This window comes from Dendrobates tinctorius, unplaced genomic scaffold (assembly GCF_039654945.1).
Source record: "Dendrobates tinctorius isolate UK_male_01 unplaced genomic scaffold, ASM3965494v1 ptg000023l, whole genome shotgun sequence".
NCBI classification, from domain to species: Eukaryota; Metazoa; Chordata; class Amphibia; order Anura; family Dendrobatidae; genus Dendrobates; species Dendrobates tinctorius.
Genome location: NW_027361691.1, coordinates 10,962,647 through 10,986,192, shown reverse-complemented (window position 1 = coordinate 10,986,192; position 23,546 = coordinate 10,962,647). Strand labels below are relative to the sequence as shown.

The following is a 23,546-nucleotide window of genomic DNA, read 5'->3' as shown; positions in this document are numbered from 1 at the left end:
CCATAGTCACATTGTATGAAAACACAGACACCAAGAATAAAGTCCTTTAATTGAAAAAATGACACAGACTCCTTTAATTATCTCAATTAACCCATACTTACGACCTCGCCTAATTCCTCTGAAGCCCTTGTTCTCCTGTAATAAACCAAAAATAATAAAACGACAATTTACCATAATTGTCTGTTTTTCTGTCCCATGATGTTGTAAGGTTCGGCCGGGGTGGTAGTCGTGGCTGAGGACTTCTGCTCCATCACACCCTGGCCTCCGCTCGCAAGAAAATAGTGCCTCTTAGTCAGCATACCTGTGTCTCTAGGTCCAGCATCATCAGGTTCTCTTCTGTGCCACTGAAGGCTGCCTGTAGACGATTAACAAGAATTGAGACACAGTCCATTTCAACTTGAAACTGAACATCTTTACTGTTTCCATTTCTCAGCACATCCAAGTATTTCACAGCATTAATTACAGGCTTCACATTGTACATATCTTCCTCTTTCCCTGTGCTTTCCTCTCTGAGACACAGCACGTACCCGGGACGGACCATCTCATACGGTTCTTCAGCATCCTCCCTGGCAAATTCTGTTACGGTTAGGCATCCTTTAGTCTGTTTCACCCCAGACGCTAGAACTTCAGCCCCTGACGTCAGCTGCCACAGAGTGAGCGACCTGCCCTCCTGTACTGTTCTGTTTTCTCCTGCAGTACTTCCTATGGCCTCCAGTACAGTACAGGGACCCACCGTCCCTGATGGTATCACAGCATCCTCTCCGCTTACACACACAGTGGTAGGGGATTCACTCAGCTGTATCGCCCCGAATCTGAAAGCATGAGCCCATGCGATAAGTTGCCACATCTTGGAGTCTCCTGTGTCCCTGTACTCTCCTGGCCTTTCCTTTAGCTTCTGCACCTCACTGCAATGTAGTCCTGTCTTGCGGTTTTCCTGGCCTGTAGTTACAGATGACTGGGCTCTCACTTAGCATAACATTGCGTGGTCTCTGCAACAACTCCTGGGTACTAAGGCCCATGCGGGAGCTATGGGCACCCAGGCCCCAACTGAGCTAGATCAGGAAGGCCTTCCTTTCTTAACAGTACATGACGCCTCCTGTTTTTAAATGTATACACTATATGAGATTCCTATCTAAAACAGTGTAAACTAAAATGCCCCATCTAGTGGCCGAATATAGGTACTACACTTTCCCTATGCAAACTATGTACATAGCAGCACCAATAAATACATACATGGGACATTTTACAGTATCACAAATCAGCAATAAAATATTACATCAAACAGAGCACACATTAAGAAGCAAGGACATAATACATCCCCTTACACCGTAATCCTATTAAATAAATAATTAATTTTAAAAAATCATGTGGGGTTCCCCCTATTTTTGATAGTCAGCCATGGTAAAGCGGACAGCTGTAGGCTGATATTATCAGGCTGAGAAGGTCCATAGATATTGGCCCCTTTCCAGCCTAAAAATACCAGCCAGGAGCCATCTCAGAATTGGCGCCTCCATTAGATACACCAATTTTGGCGCTTTTGCCCAGCTCTTTCCAATTGCCCTGGTGTGGTGGCAATTGGGGTAATATTTTTTTAAGGCTGATAACAGTTGGCATCAAGCCCAATCAGACACCCCCATTAGTAACCCGGGAATCAAAAAATATAGCATTTTTTTCTCTGTGCGTGGATTATTTTTGGATTACTGGGTTAATAATGGGGGTGTTTGATAACACCTCTCCATTACTAACCCTTGGGGTTGAGGCCAGTGGATATTACACAACTGACATCAACCCCAAAAAATATTACCCAAATTGCAACCGCATCGGGAAAATCAGGAAGAACTGGGCAAAGTGCCAGAATTGGCGCATCTAAAGTGATGCGCCAGTTCTGCGGTGGCTACTGACTGGTATTTTTAGACTGGGAAAGGGCCAAAAACCAGGGACTTTCCAGCCCAACATCAGCCCACAGCTGGTTGCTTTACCTTGGCTGGTTATCAAAAATCACATCATTTTTTAACATTATTTACTTATTTAGTTCCTCATAGGGACCTGGGAGTCAGAGATGCATCCAGGCGTCATCTTCCCATGCTGTTCCCAATCTATTTGAGTACTGTTTCCATTTAAGTGATTTGCCTCCCCTATGGCCCTCCTGTTAGGGTCTTCTGGAAAAATGCTTCTGTTGACGTCCATTATACTCGTTACTCAAGTAAAACCTATCTGAACATCCAAAAAGCTATATTTGAGCACCGAGCACTCGAGCATTTTAGTGCTGGCTCATCACTAGTCATCAGTATTTAAGCTTAGAGCAATCTATATATCACTAAAGTTATTGCCACCTAATCTGAGAGCAGCACAATGTTGCGACAGAGACGCAGATTCCAGTGATGTGCCACTTACTGGGTTGCTTGGTGTAGATTTTATAAAATCACGAGTTTATTAGCAGGAGATTATCACAAGAGGACTAGTTATCCCCCTGCTATGTAGTCCTCCTTATTCATTAGCTCTGTATAACCCCGCCCCACTACTGATTGGAAGCTTTCTGTCTATGCACAGTGTACACAGAAAGCTGTCAATGAGTGGCGTGGGCAGGGTTATACAGAGCTCAGCCTTCAGAGTACTGGTAGAGCAAACTTTTGCAATTCTGCTTTTTGTCAATAGAAACAGTCTGATTATCAGACACTCCCAAACAGCTTCTATGGGACAGGTGGACTGTAAATATATAATGTGTTAAATTTCTGAATAAAAACAATCCCCAGGATGCAAATCACCAAAATAAGCTCTGCGCAAACATTCCTAAATGCTGGGAGATTTCAGCTCTGAAGCCATCACTATTATAAATAAAGCTCCGGACCTTGCTACAATCTGTAATATGACAAGTGATGTTTTTAGAAAGTGGCTCAACTTTTCATGTACTTTATATTTGAACTTAAGAAGGGGACAACTTTTTATTGTCCTCTTTGCATAAAACCCCTGAAGAAGCCGCTGTATCTCCAGCAGTGTAATAAGCATTAATGTGATTCCAACGCTGCAGAAAAGCCGGAATTAGAAGTTTCTGATATCATCACAATTCTTGGACTGCTCGGCTTTGAGCAGGATGGAGACGGTCTCCAGAGGGCAGGCAGGTTGCTATCTCTAAACAGTAATCTATCTCGGCACACGCCAATATATAAAGCTGGAAGAATGCTCTTTTGTTTTGGCTACAGGCGAGTGTCATTTAGCAGAAGTGTGTAACCTGATTGTCATCCTATGGGGTATGTGCAAAGTGCGGGATTTTTACAGTTGTTTATTTTCTTGTTTGTAACGTCTGGTGATGTTTTATCATTTCCCTGAGATGTTCTGTTAAGCAGTTCGCTGTATGCGCTGGTAGATACGCGGTATGCATCCATTGTATCTTGGTAATGCAGGTAACAGTTCACAAGTCAAAGGGATTTTTTTTTTCAGAAACAGCGCCACACCTGGTTATAGGCTTCGGCTAGTATTACAACTAAGCCAATTCACTTAAAAAGGAGCTGTCACTTGCCATATATACTGTATGCATTTTTTTTACCCGGTGTAGATGCCGCTGTTCTCGTGAATCCGGTGCTGTTTTTCGTCTGTTCCTGGGCCTCTCAGTTCCTGAGATATGGCTTCCTCTTCCCCTGTGTATAAATCTGTTCTTGTTAGCTAAGGCTGCTTTCACACATCCGTCAGGGAGATTCCGGCGGTGTGCGGCGAAAAGCCGGACGGCCGGAAGCGGAGGCAGCGGAAGTAGCTGCGGCGCAACTTACGGCGGACTCGGCAGTCGTCACCGCAGTACGGGGGAAGACTACTTTTCGAGAGAGAGAGAGTGAGAGAGAGTGAGGGAGATATCCGGGCATGCGCAGAGGATGAAAACTGAAAGCGTTGGCCGGATCAGGTAAAAGCCTGATCCGGCTGCCGGACGTTACCATTGCCTTTCATTGGCCCACAGAGCCGGAAGTGCCGCATGCATACATGTCCGGCTTTTTTCGCCGGGCAAAAAAAGTTGCAGCACGCGTTCTGTCCGGCCGCCGGACAGCAGATTTCAGCCGGATCCGGTAAAAACCGGAACAAACAGAAGCACATGCGGCGCGATCCGGCGCATGTGCTATTCAATGACAAAAAAACACATCCGGCTGAGAAAAAAACCGGATCCGTTTCTTTACACACATGCCGGATTGCGCCTGACAGCAAAATCCGGATGTGTGAAAGAGGCCTAAGAAGGAAGGATTCTCATGAAGACGCCCACAGAAAAGAGGACCACACCTACTTGGTCAATAAGATTAAACTTTCCTGCAAAGAAGCTGGTTCATATCTGAGAAACGGAGAGGAGCAGGAACAAAGGAAAAGCAATGTCAGATTCAGGAGAACAGCGGTATTTACACCGGGCAAGAAAATCCAAACTTTTTTTTATAGTAATTGATAGGACCTCTTTTTTGTGAATTTTATGAGCTCTTGTCAGTGTGTGCTCCGTGATGGATATATCTGTCACGCTGATCACAGGCACAGCTGTAACCTCTAGTATTAATGTTCTCATCGATCCCATCAGCTTAACCCTATTTATGCCTGTATCAACTGTGATAGCAGCACATGAGTATGACAGAGGGAGAGGTTACCTCTGTCAGTTCATCAGCACCCTCACTGTACAATCGGATCCTATGGCAACAAGAGGCCTGACAATGGAATGGCCTCTGAGTCTGCCATATTGTACATCTGATCTGAATAATGCAGCAAAAATCAGGACCTGATTGACTACCAGTCTTACATTGCTAGGATAAAGTAACCTATTATGTAGCTTGGTAAAAAGAAAGGAGGTGGCACTCACCAATCTTCAAAGTCCACACTTTATTACATGACGATTAACACATCTTCACCGAGAGAACCTGGGAAAGGAGTGAGCGGTTGACGACGCTGTTGCGCTTCTTCGGGTCCCTTTGGACTTTGAAGATTGGTGAGTGCCATCTCCTTTCTTTTTACCAAGATCCGCAAACACTGTATTATTCTTGGTGAGCACCCGAAATCTCAGGTGTAAGCTTGCAGCGTCACTGGACACCGGGTTGAGGTGATTGATTGCTGCAGTTGTGGCGGTGCTGTTTTCACTTTTTCTTGGATGGATGGATAGCCCATTATGTATTGCACTACATAATTAGCGCAGTGTATTACCTAAGCGATCATTGGATCTCATATTCCAGGCCCCTTGGGAGACTAATGATTATATATATATATATATATATATATATATATATACAGTGGGGAAAAAAAGTATTTAGTCAGTCAGCAATAGTGCAAGTTCCACCACTTAAAAAGATGAGAGGCGTCTGTAATTTACATCATAGGTAGACCTCAACTATGGGAGACAAACTGAGAAAAAAAAATCCAGAAAATCACATTGTCTGTTTTTTTTTCATTTTATTTGCATATTATGGTGGAAAATAAGTATTTGGTCAGAAACAAAATTTCATCTCAATACTTTGTGATATATCCTTTGTTGGCAATGACAGAGGTCAAACGTTTTCTGTAAGTCTTCACAAGGTTGCTACACACTGTTGTTGGTATGTTGGCCCATTCCTCCATGCAGATCTCCTCTAGAGCAGTGATGTTTTTGGCTTTTCGCTTGGCAACACGGACTTTCAACTCCCTCCAAAGGTTTTCTATAGGGTTGAGATCTGGAGACTGGCTAGGCCACTCCAGGACCTTGAAATGCTTCTTACGAAGCCACTCCTTCGTTGCCCTGGCGGTGTGCTTTGGATCATTGTCATGTTGAAAGACCCAGCCACATTTCATCTTCAATGCCCTTGCTGATGGAAGGAGGTTTGCACTCAAAATCTCATGATAAATGGCCCCATTCATTCTTTCATGTACCCGGATCAGTCGTCCTGGCCCCTTTGCAGAGAAACAGCCCCAAAGCATGATGTTTCCACCACCATGCTTTACAGTAGGTATGGTGTTTGATTGATGAAACTCAGTATTCTTTTTCCTCCAAACACGACAAGTTGTGTTTCTACCAAACAGTTCCAGTTTGGTTTCATCAGACCATAGGACATTCTCCCAAAACTCCTCTGGATCATCCAAATGCTCTCTAGCAAACTTCAGACGGGCCCGGACATGTACAGGCTTAAGCAGTGGGACACGTCTGGCACTGCAGGATCTGAGTCCATGGTGGCGTAGTGTGTTACTTATGGTAGGCCTTGTTACATTGGTCCCAGCTCTCTGCAGTTCATTCAATAGGTCCCCCCGCGTGGTTCTGGGATTTTTGCTCACCGTTCTTGTGATCATTCTGACCCCACGGGGTGGGATTTTGCGTGGAGCACCAGATCGAGGGAGATTATCAGTGGTCTTGTATGTCTTCCATTTTCTAATTATTGCTCCCACAGTTGATTTCTTCACTCCAAGCTGGTTGGCTATTGCAGATTCAGTCTTCCCAGCCTGGTGCAGGGCTACAATTTTGTTTCTGGTGTCCTTTGACAGCTCTTTGGTCTTCACCATAGTGGAGTTTGGAGTCAGACTGTTTGAGGGTGTGCACAGGTGTCTTTTTATACTGATAACAAGTTTAAACAGGTGCCATTACTACAGGTAATGAGTGGAGGAAAGAGGAGACTCTTAAAGAAGAAGTTACAGGTCTGTGAGAGCCAGAAATCTTGATTGCTTGTTTCTGACCAAATACTTATTTTCCACCATAATATGCAAATAAAATGAAAAAAAAACAGACAATGTGATTTTCTGGATTTTTTTTTCTCAGTTTGTCTCCCATAGTTGAGGTCTACCTATGATGTAAATTACAGACGCCTCTCATCTTTTTAAGTGGTGGAACTTGCACTATTGCTGACTGACTAAATACTTTTTTTCCCCACTGTATATATATATAGTAAAAAAAGGAAAAAAAAGTTTTTTAGGCGTTTAAAAAGAACCTGTCACCAGGTCAAAAGTGGGCAATTTTAGTTATTGTCTTTTCTCCTCCTGCTCCTTTGAGTATTCCATTTTTTTGTTTTCTGTAAATCCACCATACAATTCAGTATATAAGGGCCTCTTATTCAGTGTTAATTTGGGGGGGTATTTACTAAGGAGGCATGGCTTTCAGGGTTATAATGAAGAGGAGCCTAAAGACACTCCCCAGAGGATTCTGTGAGCCACTCCCCTTTGTAAAAGACCATAGAAAGTAGCACTGTATAATAAGGCCCGTATCTCTGGAACTTTACAGCAAATATACAAAAAAGCTAAAATAAATTGCATATTAGGTGAGCAGCAGGAATAAAGTAAGGGGATGGGCTGAAACGTCCGTGTAATTGGATTTCCATGTGTATACTGTATTAAAAGAATGTGAGTGCCGGGACCTTCTTTATTCACTGCCATCCCATCAATCCCAGTTTTTCCAATACAAAAATCTGGATAAAATTAAACGTTCTTAAAAGAGACACGTTTGGCATGAAGGTGTCCATAGCGACATGTACTATCATACTTCAATATCATTATTTATCCCATAGAATGACTGCTGCAAGAAAAAAATATATATATAGAATTAACAATGTCAGAATTGCTCTTTTTGTTAATCCCATCTCACACATATTGAAATTAAAAGGGATCAAAATGTACAGAAAGTTCTGTAAGCAAAAAAACAAATGAATGAAAAACTTGTGCCATGACAAATGTTATGATGCAAAAAAAAAAATCTTGATTTTCTTGTGCAAAAGTAGTAAAACATAAAAAAAAATGCAAATTAGTTATCAATGTGATCATATGATCGCTGCGAGGTTCATGCGCAAATTGATTCTTCTGTTATGTTCAATGGGCTGGTAAATACGCAAATTGGGGGGTCTGGGGCCGATATTGCTTAATAAAATATTTAATAGAAAATGACCCATTGTAAAAGTCTGTCCTTTATGTTACACATATTTTTTTACATACCGTATATATATTTATATGTCATTAAGTTTTCCTGAAATATTGCCTTGTTCTGGCCACTGAGCCTCCTGATAGACTTTACACTTGTTCTGTGGAGTTCACTTCTTCTTCGCCGTCATCTCATTATCATTACAGGCAGATAAAAAAAAAGAAACGGGTCGGTATTCAATACTCTATTGATATTTTAAAAGAAATTGTGGGATAGAGATCCGATAATTACCTCTTTTCTCATTTGTCCAGGTAACTATGGAGAAAGAGGCATGGAAGCTTTTAAGGACATGTCCGGCAAGGACGGGGTCTGCATCGCTCACTCATACAAGATTTACAGTAACGCTGGAGAACAGAACTTTGATAAATTATTGAAAAAATTGCGGAGTCATCTTCCCAAGGCCAGAGTCGTGGTCTGCTTTTGTGAAGGAATGACCGTCAGAGGACTTTTAATGGCTATGAGGCGTCAGGGTATAATCGGGGAGTTCCTTCTTCTGGGCAGGTAGGTTACAGTTCTAGCAATTGGTTTTATGGATCTCGTAATGTTTCGGAACGTCATCTGTTATCAGAATTTGTATTCAGATGTAGAATGTATTATGCTGCCTCATTACAGTGTGAGGTGCTGTTTATAGGTGAGAGGGGGGGGGCCCATAATAAAGATCAAAATGGGTCCCCCATCATTTTTATGGCCCTTCAGTCAATTCCTCAGCCCTATGTTTGCCACCATGCAGATCCTCTGGGGAGGAGAAAGCTACATGAGCTCTTTCCACTCAGTGGATGGGATTCAGTCACCTCTTTCTATGGGCCCCATAGTAGCAGCATGGTTTCTATAGTGTATAGTACCTCAGAATATACTGTACAAGTGGTTGATGGGAGAGAGAGAGAAACCCACTGACCATAAGAGCTAACTCTCAAGGAGAGTGAGGAGATAGAGGGCAGCACAGTGGCTCAGTGGTTAGCACTGTTGCTTTGCAGCGTTGGGTCCTTGGTTGGTTCAAGGACATTATCTGCAGGGAGTTTGTATGTTCTTCCCATGTTTCTGTGGGTTTCCTCCAGGTTCTCTGTTTACCTCCTTCACTCCAAAGACATACTGATTAGGAAATTAGATTTTGAGGCCCAATAAGGACAGTGCCGACAATGTCTGTAAAGCATTGTGGAAATAATGGCGCTATATGTGAGTAAAATAAATAAACTCCGGTGACCGTTGGAGTTCACACTCTACAGGAGAAAGAAGGAGAGGAAGAACCATTGGCAGAACTAAAGACCGATGGGCCCTGGTGCAAAATTTGGACCTGGGCCTCCACCTGCTTGTTTGTCAGATGTGTGGGCCATTGTAGCCTTCAAGATCCTGTGAAGACATGCCTGTTCATGATCCTGTAATAATGGCCCCGATCTCAGCCTATTCTGGCTCCATATCTAGGCTACGAGTGTAGGGTACTTGAGACAACATTTCTAGGCCATCTCTATGTACCAGTACTCACACAAAGAGATATCATCAGATACAGTAGCTTGACTTGACTGCATATGCACGTATGAAGATTAAGTTTTATTTTCAAGCTGAATCATTGTAATTATGCACAAATACAGTAGCAGTAGCTGGAACAGCTGCAGTAGTTCAAAAATACTGTTCTGAAGCAGAGCTGAGGTTCTTAAGATGGCAGACATAATAGCAATCCTGGCCCCTTCCTGTAATAATATCACCCATCCTGGCCCCTTCCAGGTAAAATATCACCCATCCTGGGCCTTTTCCTAGTATAATGTCCCCCATCCTGGTATAATTTCTCCATCCTGGTCCCTTCCTGCTATTATGTATCCCATCCTGGACCACCTTCCATAATATATCTCCCCCATCCTGGTATAATGTCCCCTATCCTGGTCCCCTTCCAGTAATTTACATCACCCATCCCGATATAGTGTCCCCTATTTTGGGCTCCTTCCAGTAATATATGTCCCCCATCCTGGTATAATGTGCCCTATCCTTCTTCCAGTAATAATGCCTCTGTTCTGCGATTCTTCTCCAAATTTTATAAAATGTTGATTCTGCTCACCTTCCCTTGCTTTCACGATGCGCAGCGTCCTCTTTTATGGCTGGCGCAGAAGCAGACAGCTGAATTTGGTGTGCAAGCGATGGACAGTGCATGGCGTCACTGCCATGTACCGCCAGTGACTTGCATGCCAGTGTCATCTGCTGGCCTTAGATTGACCAGCAGAGTGCATTGCACTGTATTACACTCCGCTGACCATAAGAGCTTACACTCTACAGGAGAGAGCGGACCCTGCAGTCCGTAAGAACTTACACTCTACAGGAAAGATAGAGAGGACCCCACTGATCATAAGAGCTTACACTCTACAGGAGAGAGAGAGGACCCCACTGACCATAAGAGCTTACACTCTACAGGAGAGAGAGAGGACCCCACTGATCATAAGAGCTTACACTCTACAGGAGAGAGGACCCCACTGACCATAAGAGCTTACACTCTAGAGGAGAGAGAGAGCAGACCCCGCTGTCCGTAAGAACTTGCACTCTACAGGAAAGATAGAGAGGACTCCACTGACCATAAGAGCTTACACTCTACAGGAAAGATAGGACCCCACTGACCATAAGAGCTTACACTCTACAGGAGAGAGAAGACCCCACTGACCATAAGAGCTTACACTCTACAGGAGAGAGAGGACCCCACTGACCATAAGAGCTTACACTCTACAGGAGAGAGAGGACCCCGCTGACCATAAGAGATTACACTCTACAGGAGAGAGAGGACCCCGCTGACCATAAGAGCTTACACTCTACAGGAGAGAGAAAGAGAGAGCCCCGTTGACCATAAGAGCTTACACTCTACAGGAGAGAGAGGACCCCTCTGACCATAAGAACGTACACTCTACAGGAGAGAGAGAGGACCCCTTTGACCATAAGAGCTTACACTCTACAGGAGAGGACCCTACTGACCATAAGAGCTTACACTCTATAGGAGAGGACCCTACTGACCATAAGAACTTACACTCTACAGGAGAGAGAGAGGACCCTACTGACCATAAGAGCTTACACTCTACAGGAGAGGACCCTACTGACCATAAGATCCTACACTCTACAGGAGAGAGAGAGGACCCCTCTGACCATAAGAGCTTACACTCTACAGGAGAGGACCCTACTGACCATAAGAACTTACACTCTACAGGAGAGAGAGAGGACCCCACTGACCATAAGAGCTTACACTCTATAGGAGAGGACCCTACTGACCATAAGAACGTACACTCTACAGGAGAGAGAGAGGACCCCACTGACCATAAGAGCTTACACTCTACAGGAGAGGACCTTACTGACCATAAGAGCCTACACTCTACAGGAGAGAGAGAGGACCCCTCTGACCATAAGAGCTTACACTCTACAGGAGAGAGAGACGACCCTACTGACCATAAGAGCTTACGCTCTACAGGAGAGGACCCTACTGACCATAAGAGCTTCCACTCTATAGGAGAGGACCCTACTGACCATAAGAACTTACACTCTACAGGAGAGAGAGATGACCCTACTGACCATAAGAGCTTACACTCTACAGGAGAGGACCCTACTGACCATAAGAGCCTACACTCTACAGGAGAGAGAGAGGACCCCTCTGACCATAAGAGCTTACACTCTACAGGAGAGGACCCTACTGACCATAAGAACTTACACTCTACAGGAGAGAGAGAGGACCCCACTGACCATAAGAGCTTACACTCTATAGGAGAGGACCCTACTGACCATAAGAACTTACACTCTACAGGAGAGAGAGAGGACCCCACTGACCATAAGAGCTTACACTCTACAGGAGAGGACCTTACTGACCATAAGAGCCTACACTCTACAGGAGAGAGAGAGGACCCCTCTGACCATAAGAGCTTACACTCTACAGGAGAGAGAGACGACCCTACTGACCATAAGAGCTTACGCTCTACAGGAGAGAGAGAGGACCCCACTGACCATAAGAGCTTACACTGTATAGGAGAGAGAGGATCCCACTGACCGTAAGAGCTTACACTCTACAGAAAGAGAGACCCACCCAGTGTCTCTGAATATGGGACATGACTATACCATACAAACTGTGCTCCGGTGTGAACTGCTAATCTCTACCGGCCGCGGTCCTGAGCACCATTGTACAATGAGAATCAGCTACATGTCATAGCTGCAGGACATTATGGGAAGGCCTGCATGGCAATGCAAAATGACAATAGTCCGCAGTTTTTTTTGTTTGTTTTTTTTTGCAAACCACAAACCGAGTCTAAAAATGTTCAAATTCGTGTGACCAAGCTAATATCATGGAATTAGACTCCAATCCAATCTTCCATGGATTAATCCGCTATCTCTAGTTTTATTTAGAGGCATTATATGATGGAGTCATAAAGGAGGCAGAGTACTGTAGATCAGAATTATTAAACTTAGAGTAGGCAGGCACACATATATATATATATTAGGATGCCAAGGAAATGCATGGTAAAAATTAAGTCGCAAGTTTTTGAAGGTCTTACCTCCTAATTTTGTTCCTTTTTGGTCATAGATATTTTATCATTTTCTTTTTTTAAGATTAGTTATCATTTACTGGTTGCTCAATGGCACATCATATTGCAGTTTTAAATGTTGGTTTATTATGTATCGTCATGCATATCCCGCGTTATGTACGGTATGTTATGCCGTTTACCGATCAGATTAATTGATTTTATATTTTCATAGATCGGGCGTTTCTGAACGAGGCGATACCAAATGTGCGTATACATTTTTTTCACCCTTTAATTTTCAATGGGGCAAAAGGGGGTGATTTGAACTTTTAGATTTTTTTTTTTTTTTAACTAGTCGTGGAATAATTCACATGCCTTGAGCAAGTGGTAAATCTAAATTTAATGTCAACATATTTTACATGATGAATCCTTATGCCAAAAGGAACAAATTTGAGGGGTAAGACTTACCAATTTGCAAAGTTCATTTTTCCTTGGCACCCTAACATATACACTCACTGGCCACTTTATTAGGTACACCATGCTAGTAACGGGTTGGACCCCCTTTTGCCTTCAGAACTGCCTCAATTCTTCGTGGCAGAGATTCAACAAGGTGCTGGAAGCATTCCTCAGAGATTTTGGACCATATTGACATGATGGCATCACACAGTTGGCGCAGATTTGTCGGCTGCACATCCCTGATGCGAATCTCCCGTTCCACCACATCCCAAAGATGCTCTATTGGATTGAGATCTGGTGACTGAGGAGGCCATTTGAGTACAGTGAACTCATTGTCATGTTCAAGAAACCAATCTGAGATGATTCGAGCTTTATGACATGGCGCATTATCCTGCTGAAAGTAGCCATCAGATGTTGGGTACATTGTGGTCATAAAGGGATGGACATGGTCAGCAACAATACTCAGGTAGGCTGTGGCGTTGCAACGATGCTCAATTGGTACCAAGGGGCCCAAAGAGTGCCAAGAAAAAATTCCCCACACCATGACACCACCACCACCAGCCTGAACCGTTGATACAAGGCAGGATGGATCCATGCTTTCATGTTGTTTACGCCAAATTCTGACCCTACCATCCGAATGTCGCAGCAGAAATCGAGACCCATCAGACCAGGCAACGTTTTTCCAATCTTCTACTGTCCAATTTCGATGAGCTTGTGCAAATTGTAGCCTCAGTTTCCTGTTCTTAGCTGAGAGGAGTGGTACCCAGTGTGGTCTTCTGCTGCTGTAGCCCATCTGCCTCAAAGTTCGACGCACTGTGCGTTCAGAGATGCTCTTCTGCCTACCTTGGTTGTAACGGGTGGCAATTTGAGTCACTGTTGCCTTTCTATCAGCTCGAACCAGTCTGCCCATTCTCCTCTGACCTCTGGCATCAACAAGGCATTTCCGGCCACAGAACTGCCGCTCACTGGATTTTTTTTCTTTTTCGGACCATTCTCTGTAAACCCTAGAGATGGTTGTGCGTGAAAATCCCAGTAGATCAGCAGTTTCTGAAATACTCAGACCAGCCCTTCTGGCACCAACAATCATGCCACGTTCAAAGGCACTCAAATCACCTTTCTTCCCCATACTGATGCTCGGTTTGAACTGCAGGAGATTGTCTTGACCATGTCTACATGCCTAAATGCACTGAGTTGCCGCCATGTGATTGGCTGATTAGAAATTAAGTCTTAACACACAGTTGGACAGGTGTACCTAATAAAGTGGCCAGTGAGTGTATATATATATATATATATATAATGAGTAAATTAGTTACAAAGTCTTTTAAAGCAGAGGTCAGGTAGAAAAAAGCATGTACATCTCTAACTGGAGGAGTATGAAGTACAATTTATAAAAAGTGCATAGTGCGTATGTATACTTCATAGTCATGTGTCTCAGGGAATGTAGGGAGAGCAAAGTATCAATACATAGCATAGGAATAATTCATTTAACACATGTGCTATAGACTAAATTTACAATGACACCATCCCAACATACACAGAGAGACTCTTACCCATCTTCAGCCATAGGTGATGATGCGCAAACAGCCCCAACGCGCGTTTTGCGTTGGCTTTCTCAGGGGATCAGGAACAGCAAAGAAAGCATGAAAGAGAGGGAGGAATGCACTTGTAGTACTTCGCCCCTGTGCAGTAACTCAAATACTCATTATTTTTGTGATCTTCCAAATTATGTAAAAGAATGGGAAAAACTGAATAGTAAATGTATTACTTGGCGAACAGCTGCTGTTTCTATGTCTTTGCTGTGTAATGCAGGGAAGTCGGTCAGATGTCGTTTCATTTTCCTATGCGCGACGATAAACGTGGAGAAAAATTCTTGTTAAAGTTCAGCACAGTAAATGAATGTGATTGACTAGGAAATGTTATATATCAAAGCACATTATTCACACTCCATTGGCTGAATGGCTCAGTGTCTTATTAGTTTTGCTTGCTGTCTAATTAGACGGTAAGCTCTTAGTAACTGGTGTGTCTTCCACTGACAAGGCGGTGGCTATATTTATACATTGTTCCGTTCTAAGCATCATTAATAAATGTGCTGTGCATTGGTAATTGAGGATCCTACGTGGTAATTTTTGACATCCTCTTTTGTAAAATCTCCGATAAGTAAATAATGGCGAAATATGAAAGGAGCTAAATGTGCATAGCGCTCCAACATGGCTAAAATGGTTGTCCCTAAAAGGGGACTGTCTAAATGATCACCCTATTGTAAGATGCGGAACTCACCATTGGAGACTTGTGTCCCCTGGTTCTTGCCTAACTGCAAGACCTCCTCTATGAAGAGATCAGATTTATTTCTTTTACTCACTTATATAGAGCCATTCATTTACACGGCGGTGTACAATATACAATTTCAGACATTTCAGCTTAACAAATACCAAGAGGAGTGAGGTTCCTGGTCATAAGCTTACAATCTATGAGGAAATAAAGGAGAAACGAAAGGTAAATGGTACAACATGCTTGTATTGTACAGCCCAGCTATCAGTAAAATAAATAGGGGATTCACATCACGCTGCATGAACCGTTCACCAGCCAGTGTGTGGACAAGTACCGACACAGAGGGCTATCATGTGCATCGAGGATGTGTGAACGAGGCACCAGATTCTGAGAAAAATATTAGAAGAGCAAAATGGGGATAGTTACATTAGTGATATGCCAGTCTAAAGAAGTGCATTTTTAAGTCACGCCTAAAACTGTGGGTATTGGGAATTAATCAGATTGCCCTGGGTAGTGCATTCCAGTGGATTGGCGTAGCATGTGAGAAGTCTTGGAGATGGGAATGGGAGATTTGGATTATCGAGGATGTTAGTCTTTGTTCATTAGCAGAACGGAGGGCATGAGTTGGGTAGTAGGCAGAGATGAGGGAGGAGATGTAGGGTGGTGCACAACTGTGGAGCACTTTGTGGGTAAGGGTGATAAGTTTATATAGAACTCTGTAGCGGATGGGTAACCAATGCAATGACTGGTTTGAGGCAGGGTGGAGTGTTGTGAGCTCATTTTCGGGTTTGCCTCTGGCTTCTCGTGAGGGTTATGGAGCTGGCTGTGCTGACAGAGGAGTAGTGAGTTCTCTATCTGGACTCCCTCTGTTGGTGAAGGGAGGTAATGAAGCTGATCTAAATAGCAGAGGCCGGCCACCTGAGGAAGAGGACTGCGATTGGACATCAGGAGTTTCTGATTGGATTTAAGGCAGCCGACTCCCTAGTTTCTTGCTGGTGATTTTTCCTGACTGTGGCTTCTGGTTTCCAGTTTGGTTCCTGCCTTCCTAAAATTAAGTTTTCTCTGCTATTGTTCATATGAGTTTTTGTCTGGTTTACTTAGTTTTTGTGTTCAGCCAGCCCTGGCTGGGACTGGGCTCAATCCCTATTTTGTCTCTGATCAGTTGATCTCTTTTGCTCTGTCTTCAGAATATACCTGAGTGCTGATATAGTGATTTGAAGTCTAGCGACTTCAGGGTCTTTTTCTATCAGACGTGTTGGACATTTTTCTTGGCAGGGTTTTTTGCGTGATTGCAGACAGCAGCTTTTCTTTCTTGTCCTTTCTAGTTAGCGAGGGCCCCATCGTTTGCTCAGCCTATCTTTCTACCTGTGTCTGTGTTTTCATCTTGTTTTACCGACAATACATGTTGGGGGCTGTCTATTGCTTTGGGGTCTGCTCTGGGGCAGTTTAGATTTTCCCTTTCTTTCTTTAGGCTTATTTAGTTCTCCGGCCGTGACGAGGCGTCTAGGACCACCGTAGGCACGCTCCACGGCTACTGCTAGTTGTTGTGGATAGGATCAGGGATCTGCAATCCGCTAGTTACCAACCTCTCCGGTTTTCTGGGCTTAGCTTGCTTTTTGTTTTTTCCTCCTCGGTGACTCATTCATAACAGTGGAGGCATCGGTGTTGCAGTTGGAAAAGAATATGATCCTGGGTGCGGCATTCAGGACGGATTGGAGAGGGGAGAGTTTAACAAGAGGGAGACCGATTAGTAGAGAGATGCAATAGTCCAGACGAGAGTGAATAATGTTTTTGAGGTGTAGATGACATGAGCCGGTGTTAGGCGTCAGGTTTCTGTGTCTGCTCTTCTCTAGGAATCCAGAGCCTCACATTCTGCGGTCTCCTGCTGTCTTTCTACTGCAGAGGAGATTACTTTGCAGCAGACCGCTCCAGAGACTAAGTCCCTCTGTGCTCCTACTGGGCATGCTCATGAGACGATCTCCCATTGGAGATCGGGAGTCATGTGCCCAGGTCCTGTTCCAGATCTCATTGGTCCATCTCTGAGATCTGGAAGGTCCCACACAGCTATAAAAAGTCTGCATGGCCGTTCTGCCATGCTCTAGTATAGGCTATACTTGCTATGTGTGAATGGTGATGGATGTATGATTCTGGTGACTGACTCATTTGAACCCCCTTCCCTCTGATATTACGCATGTGGTTAGGGAATTAGTTCAGCAGTCAGCGCCAGTCAGTGGCAAGCGTTAGGCCACTGTGCACACCGCACCTCTGCGCTAGCGTCCGACATAGCGCCTGCTTTGTAGCTGTGTCGTCCAGCGGCAGTGTCCTGCGCCGCGCTGCAGTTGCAGCCCTTCTTGGCGTTCGCAGTAGCGACGCTGCACACATGGTAGGTCTAGACGGACGCAGCCCCTCTGTCTTAGTTCCTGCTCCTGTGACCTTATACCGTGTGTGCATTTACCTGAGGCCTGTGACTCTAACAGGGTCAGCCTTTTTGTATGTTTTTGTTGCGTTGCCTCTGTGTGTGAACAGAGCCCGCTCTGCGCACTTCGGGTAAAGTTCAACCCGTGCGCATTATATCGCCATATTGTTCGTCTGCCATTACTCAGCAGCGATTTTAACACCTACTGCACGGTGGACCCCGAGCGGCAAACGCACTTTATTATCATTTTTATTTAGTGCGTTCCGCCGTTCCTAACAGCGGGAGAGTGATCGAATGTGGCGAGTGAAGGAAATATCTGAGTCAAATATAACCCCAGACACAGACAGCGAGCGTTCTGCTTGGGATTTATGGTAGAACCACACACGGAAATGGCAATTTTGGGTTTAGGAAGTATGCCTTTGGAGGATGGGAGAAAACTCATGCAAACATCACTTCTTTGGGATGTTAACTAAAGTGAAGAGCCACTGTAATGAGTGGTGCCTACTCTATGGGATTCAGAGCAATTATGTATTACATGGTTCTCTATTCATTTTAATAAGTGCCATGTAGTACCACATTTCTCCTGCAGTGGCCACTGCAGGAAAACTATGCACCTACCACAGTTTTTTTTTTTGTGGAAATCATCTGATCTCTGCTTCTAGTAATTATAAGATCTATAAGGAAAAACTGATTGACGAAAGCTCATCAAACAGAGAAGAAGTTGGGTTATCCCCTCAATTTCTGCATTCATGTCAGTGTTTCAGCTATTTTATATTTTGTCTCAGCGGCAGGTAACCAGAATTTTTTTTTTTTAGCATTCTGAAAAGAGCAATTATGTACAAGAAATAACTGAGGCTTGGCTCCGGTAGAGCTGTTCAGGGCATTTGGGTTATGCCCACTTGATATCTTGAGCTCATTATCACAATCGGTATGGTCCCAGAGGTCAAACCCACCTTCGATCGTAAAATATTAAAATATCCTAGCTGTATGCCATCATTTTAGGAGAAGGGAAAATCCCTTTATTTAGAATTTTTCCAATTTCTTAGCCAGGATGTTTGGATCAGGGTTGAATCTCTATGCTGCGTCTGGATTCTGAGGGATGCCCCATGGGTAATTATTCAATCTAAATTCCATTTTACCTAGCAATATCAACAAACAGAAGAATCGCTCTAAAACTTGATTTAATTAGAGCAGATTAGATTATGCAGTAAGCAGTCAGATTGCCTTTCAGCACATTAAGTGAATACTGTGATTTTGTCTTGGGTTCATCCAGCAGTGTACAGACTCCCTAAAGGAGAACTCCACATCTGAAGAAAAAGAAAAAAAGACCAGTGTACAACATTCCACAGTTAGATCCTACAGGAAATATTTTAGAAACTTTCTTTGTAAAAGTAGCAGTGATATCTGACAGTGCCTTATCCCTCTTTATGCCCTTAGTGTGTCAGGTTTACTTGGTGCAAATTTTATTGCCCCTCTTACATCAATGAAGTTTGATAGTCAGCGCCACGAAGGCACAGTATTGTTTTAAAGGAAACCTGTCAGGCCTCCAATCACTATTGACCTGCAGATATAGGGTTATTCTATAGATTAATGCTATCTGGCCGCCTTACACAAAATACAGATACCAGAAGGATATTAACTTTTTTTCAGCCATCAGATTTCAGTGATTTTATTCCTCCCATGAGCCGCCGGCTTTCAGTGATTTTATTTCTCCCAGGAGCCGCCGGCTTTCAGTCATTTTATTTCTCCCAGGAGCCTCCGGCTTTCAGTCATAGAGGTATGTCCAGATTAGCTTCAGTCGTCAGTCATAACATTGTAGCTGGTGACTGTAAGCACACCCTGGCACTTTGACGTGTTGCTCTGTAACACATCTGTCGTTCAAAGTCCCAAGGCATTCTCACTGTGTACTGAAGGGTGATTGAAGCCACTGTGGGCCCGCCTCTATGACTGAAAGCCAACGACTCCCGGGAGGAAAGATGATTTCCTTTACCTTCAGTAAAGCTGGACAACATTAAACGTTATTAACCTGCAGATTAACCTTATGTCTGCAGGTTATTGGCATTTGGAGGCATGACAGGTTGCCTTTAAAGGACGCTGCATAGCTTAAAGATGTCAGTTCCTCTGGACATGCACAATATTAAAAAAAATACCAAAATTTTCCAAGAAATCAATGGATATGATATGGTTGCAATGTGTCACTTGGCTGTAGTACTGTGGTCTGCTGCATAAAAGCATAGGTCCAGGGGCGTGGGTATTCAGTTGGGTGGGCTAACGGCCTTTTCACTAGTGGCTGGCAGCAATTTCTTAGTGTGGTAGTGAAGAAAATTGGCAATCCATTTTATTTGGAAATTCATGAATACAGGCACATGCCATCTTGTTTAAAGTACTTCTTTCAGTGTCTCTACCGGATCACACGTCTGGCGGGAATGTACAGCTAAACCACAATTTTCAAAAGCAGTTAAAAAAAAATGTTAAAACCAACTCTGTGTTTGAAAAGGACAAAAGTAACGCCAAAGTTTTTCGCAAACGACACCCAAGTATTTGGAATGCTTTTTAGTGCAGTTAGTTGTGTTGATTTAACAGATTGGATTTTGCACTTTCAGAATGTTCTTAAGTAGAAGGTAATTCTCCGTACCTATCATGATACAATTGAGTTCCTTCCGTACCTCTGTGTGAGAAAACAAATCCATTGGAAATGGATTCAGCACGGTAAATGTTTACTGTAATCCCGAGAGCGGAGCAGTCAGCCCGCGATGGAGCGCTCCCTTCTCTAATCTGTTTTCTTAAAGCACTTTTTAGACAATTGTGCAATTTGTTCTTTTGCGATTTTATTCCTTTGCATCTCCAAAGCGGCAATTTACTGTGACAATTATGGGAAATGTAAGAGATAGGAAATCAAAGATTCCATGGAAAATAGATTTTTTTTTTTCCTTTTAAGCTCAACTAGTAATTTCTTATATTATGCAAATTACATTTTACAGATATCCTAAAATCTGTAGAACGCAATCAGATTGTTATCGCATCTTTCTTACCCGTTCTGTACAGCCGCGATGTATTTGCATTGTTTTGAAGCAACATTTGTATACGCTTTAAGACCAAGACGTAGATTTGGGAGGTAATTATTTCATCATCTTTATTAAAAAGGAAAATTAGTAATCTATCTTGCAATTTTCAGACTGGGTGGTGCTTCTTTAGACTGATACTTCCTATTCTTTGAAGAAGAGTTTACAGCAGTTTCCTTATCATCAGAGGAAACTGACTAATGAGAATTCTGAACACAGCTGATTATATAGGGTCCACCATTCACAATAGGCAATATCCAGCTCACCTCCTCCTCTTCTCTCCCTTCACAGTGACTTTTGCACACCCTCATTAGATGCTTCAATACAAAAGACAGGGTCAGTACATTGTGGCTAATGTAGATGTTGATTTCCTGAGACAAGAGGAAGCAGGAGTTTAAAAAACAGTGGCCAGTGCAAAAGTTACAAGTTTTCTATTTTTTTATGCTATTAAAAATTATGATATGGAAGAAAAACATTGCCTATATATATATATATATATATATATATATATATGCAAATTGCCTCTTCATATATATATATATATAATATATATATATATATATATTTAACACAAAAACCTAGTATCAACTATTGGTTATTTTCTGATTGTACATTCGCTTCAAAGGCTATAGACACCATAGACATGGAAAAAAAATATTTTACATATGTTAGTAGTTACAGTTTTCAGTCTTAATTCCATCATTTATTTTCAGACTCTGTGATATGCAGTTTGCATCTGATTCCTGATCCAAGTTTTAGGTTTTTCTCTTGTGGGAGTTTCTTTCCCAGTAATGTAAGATCTGAGCTCCTCAGTAACTAAAATATTAGTACAGCTTCTGTCCCTAATTAATTTCTTTTCATTTCGTTTTTTTTTATCTACAGTCTTTGTTATCTACAGCCTGTTTTCTTTACCTTCATACAATCCTAGAATCTTAATCCTGGGTCATCTGGTCCAACCCACCTGCTCAATGCAGGATTCTCTAAACCATCTCAGACTGATGTCTGTCCAGCCTCTGTTTGAAGACTTCCATTGAAGGAGAACTCACCATACCTCTCATGGCAGCCTGTACCACTCATTGATCACCCTCACTGTCAAAAAGTGTTTTCTAATATCTTATCTGTATCTTCTCCTTTTTAGTTTCTTTCCATTGTTTCGTGTGTTTGCATGTGCAAATGAAAATAAGGATGATGCCTGTACCCTGTGACAGCCCCTGAGATATTTGCAGGTAGCTATTAAGCCTCCTCTCAGCCTTATTTTTCCTTCTTTTTTTGCAAGCTAAACATTCACAGATCCTTTAACCGTTACTCGTAGGACATACCTTGCAATCCTCTCACCATCCTGGTATCCTTTTGTAAGGTAACAAGCAGGGATGCAGGATGCAGTGACGGGACACAGGCAGAGCAAGGGTTAACAGGTTTATTTACAGGGGAATACTCCATGCAGGGAGGTAAAGGGTTAAACAGCATGAATGGAAATGCATGTAGGGAGACAAAGGGTTATACATGGGAGACAAACAGTACAGTAAATCAAAGGATATTCTTAAGGGGAAGAACAACGGTTCAAAATAACAGCAGTCCAATAGCAAAGATGTCAGGAAGTCCTTAAACTGCCGCTCCTGCTGCGAACTCAATAGCGCCGACAACGGCTGGCGCAGTGTCCTTTTTTTAATGGGGTCCAGCAAGCAAACAATACTCCCTTCTTCTGGTCGGTCTCCGGTACTTTCCACTGCCCCTTTTCCATATACTGTAGTTGTCTACAAAATTACGGGCTACGGTACTGTCTAAGCCCGACGTGACTCCTGCACAACTCTCCTGACAGTCTTGGTCAAGCGAGTCCAAAGTGGCTGACAGTTATACGGGTCACTGTCTAGTATGAGCCCAACATGGCTCGGCAGATGTTTACTGGAACAGTCAGGGTGTAAGTGTCTGTTCTGGCCTCAATCACTCTTATGAGAACGTGTGTTGTACTCACGGACACGGAGTGTTCTGTGCCTTGTCACCGGACTCACACTGCACATCTCTTCCTCTCTCTGGTTCCCACTGTTGGCGGCGGGCGACAACAGGCACTAGTTTGCATACTGCTAGTGCTCTCAGGGCATGATACTTCTCTCTCGGGCTGCTGCACGGCTGGCTCAGCTCTACTCGATGTGCACTGCTCGGCTCTGCACAGTTCTCCTCTGCTCTGCACGGCTCTGCAGCGGTCCCTCTCTCCAGAATGCTGCTGGGCAAGCTTGGCTCTGCAGGCGACGGGGCCCTGTCTATGTGGCCTGCTGCTGTACTCTCTGAGGGAAGGGGAGGCAGAGCACACCACTCACTGCTCTGAGCGCTGCTCTGCCCTGGTGCAAAACTGCGCGCTTTCTCTGTGCCCCATGCTGCGTGCCTTTTTTTGGCTCTCCCCGCCCTTCTCTGTCCCCAGGAAGGTCCTCCTTGCTCAGGCTTCCCCCAGACAGCAGGGGAAGGTCCGCCCTACCACTCAGGCTTCCCCCCGGGAACAGTGGATGCAGCCTCTTCAGTTCCGGACCCGGCATGCAGATGCCCGCGGTCCGGACTATCGCCCTACACTTTCATAGAATCATAGAATCATAGAATCATAGAATCGTAGAGTTGGAAGGGACCTCCTGGGCCATCTGGTCCAACCCCCTGCTCAAAGCAGGATTCGCTAAATCATCCCAGTCAGATGTCTGTCCAGCCTCTGTTTGAAGACTTCCATTGAAGGAGAACTCACCACTTCTCGTGGCATCCTGTTCCACTCATTGATCACTCTAACTGTCAAAAAGTTTTTTCTAATATCTAATCTGTGTCTCTTCCCATTCAGTTTCATCCCATTGCTTCTAGTCTTTCCTTGTGCAAATGAGAATAAAGTTGATCCTTCTACAATGTGACAGCCCTTTAGATATTTGTAGACAGCTATTAAGTCTCCTCTCAGTCTTCTCTTTTGCAAACTAAACATTCCCAAATCCTGCAACCTTTCCTCATAAGACAGGGTTTGC

The 23,546-nt window shown here is 43.6% G+C and overlaps 1 protein-coding gene across 8 annotated transcripts in view; it reads left to right on the top strand.

Moving 5' to 3' along the window:
• GRM5 (glutamate metabotropic receptor 5) overlaps positions 1–23,546 on the top strand; it is a 443,426-nt gene that overhangs the window by 171,036 nt on the left and 248,844 nt on the right. For all 8 annotated transcript variants that reach the window (XM_073569256.1, XM_073569259.1, XM_073569257.1 and 5 more), the window contains exon 3: positions 8,134–8,383. In XM_073569256.1, coding sequence (XP_073425357.1) covers positions 8,134–8,383 — 250 coding nt within the window. The remainder of the gene's footprint in view (positions 1–8,133; positions 8,384–23,546) is intronic.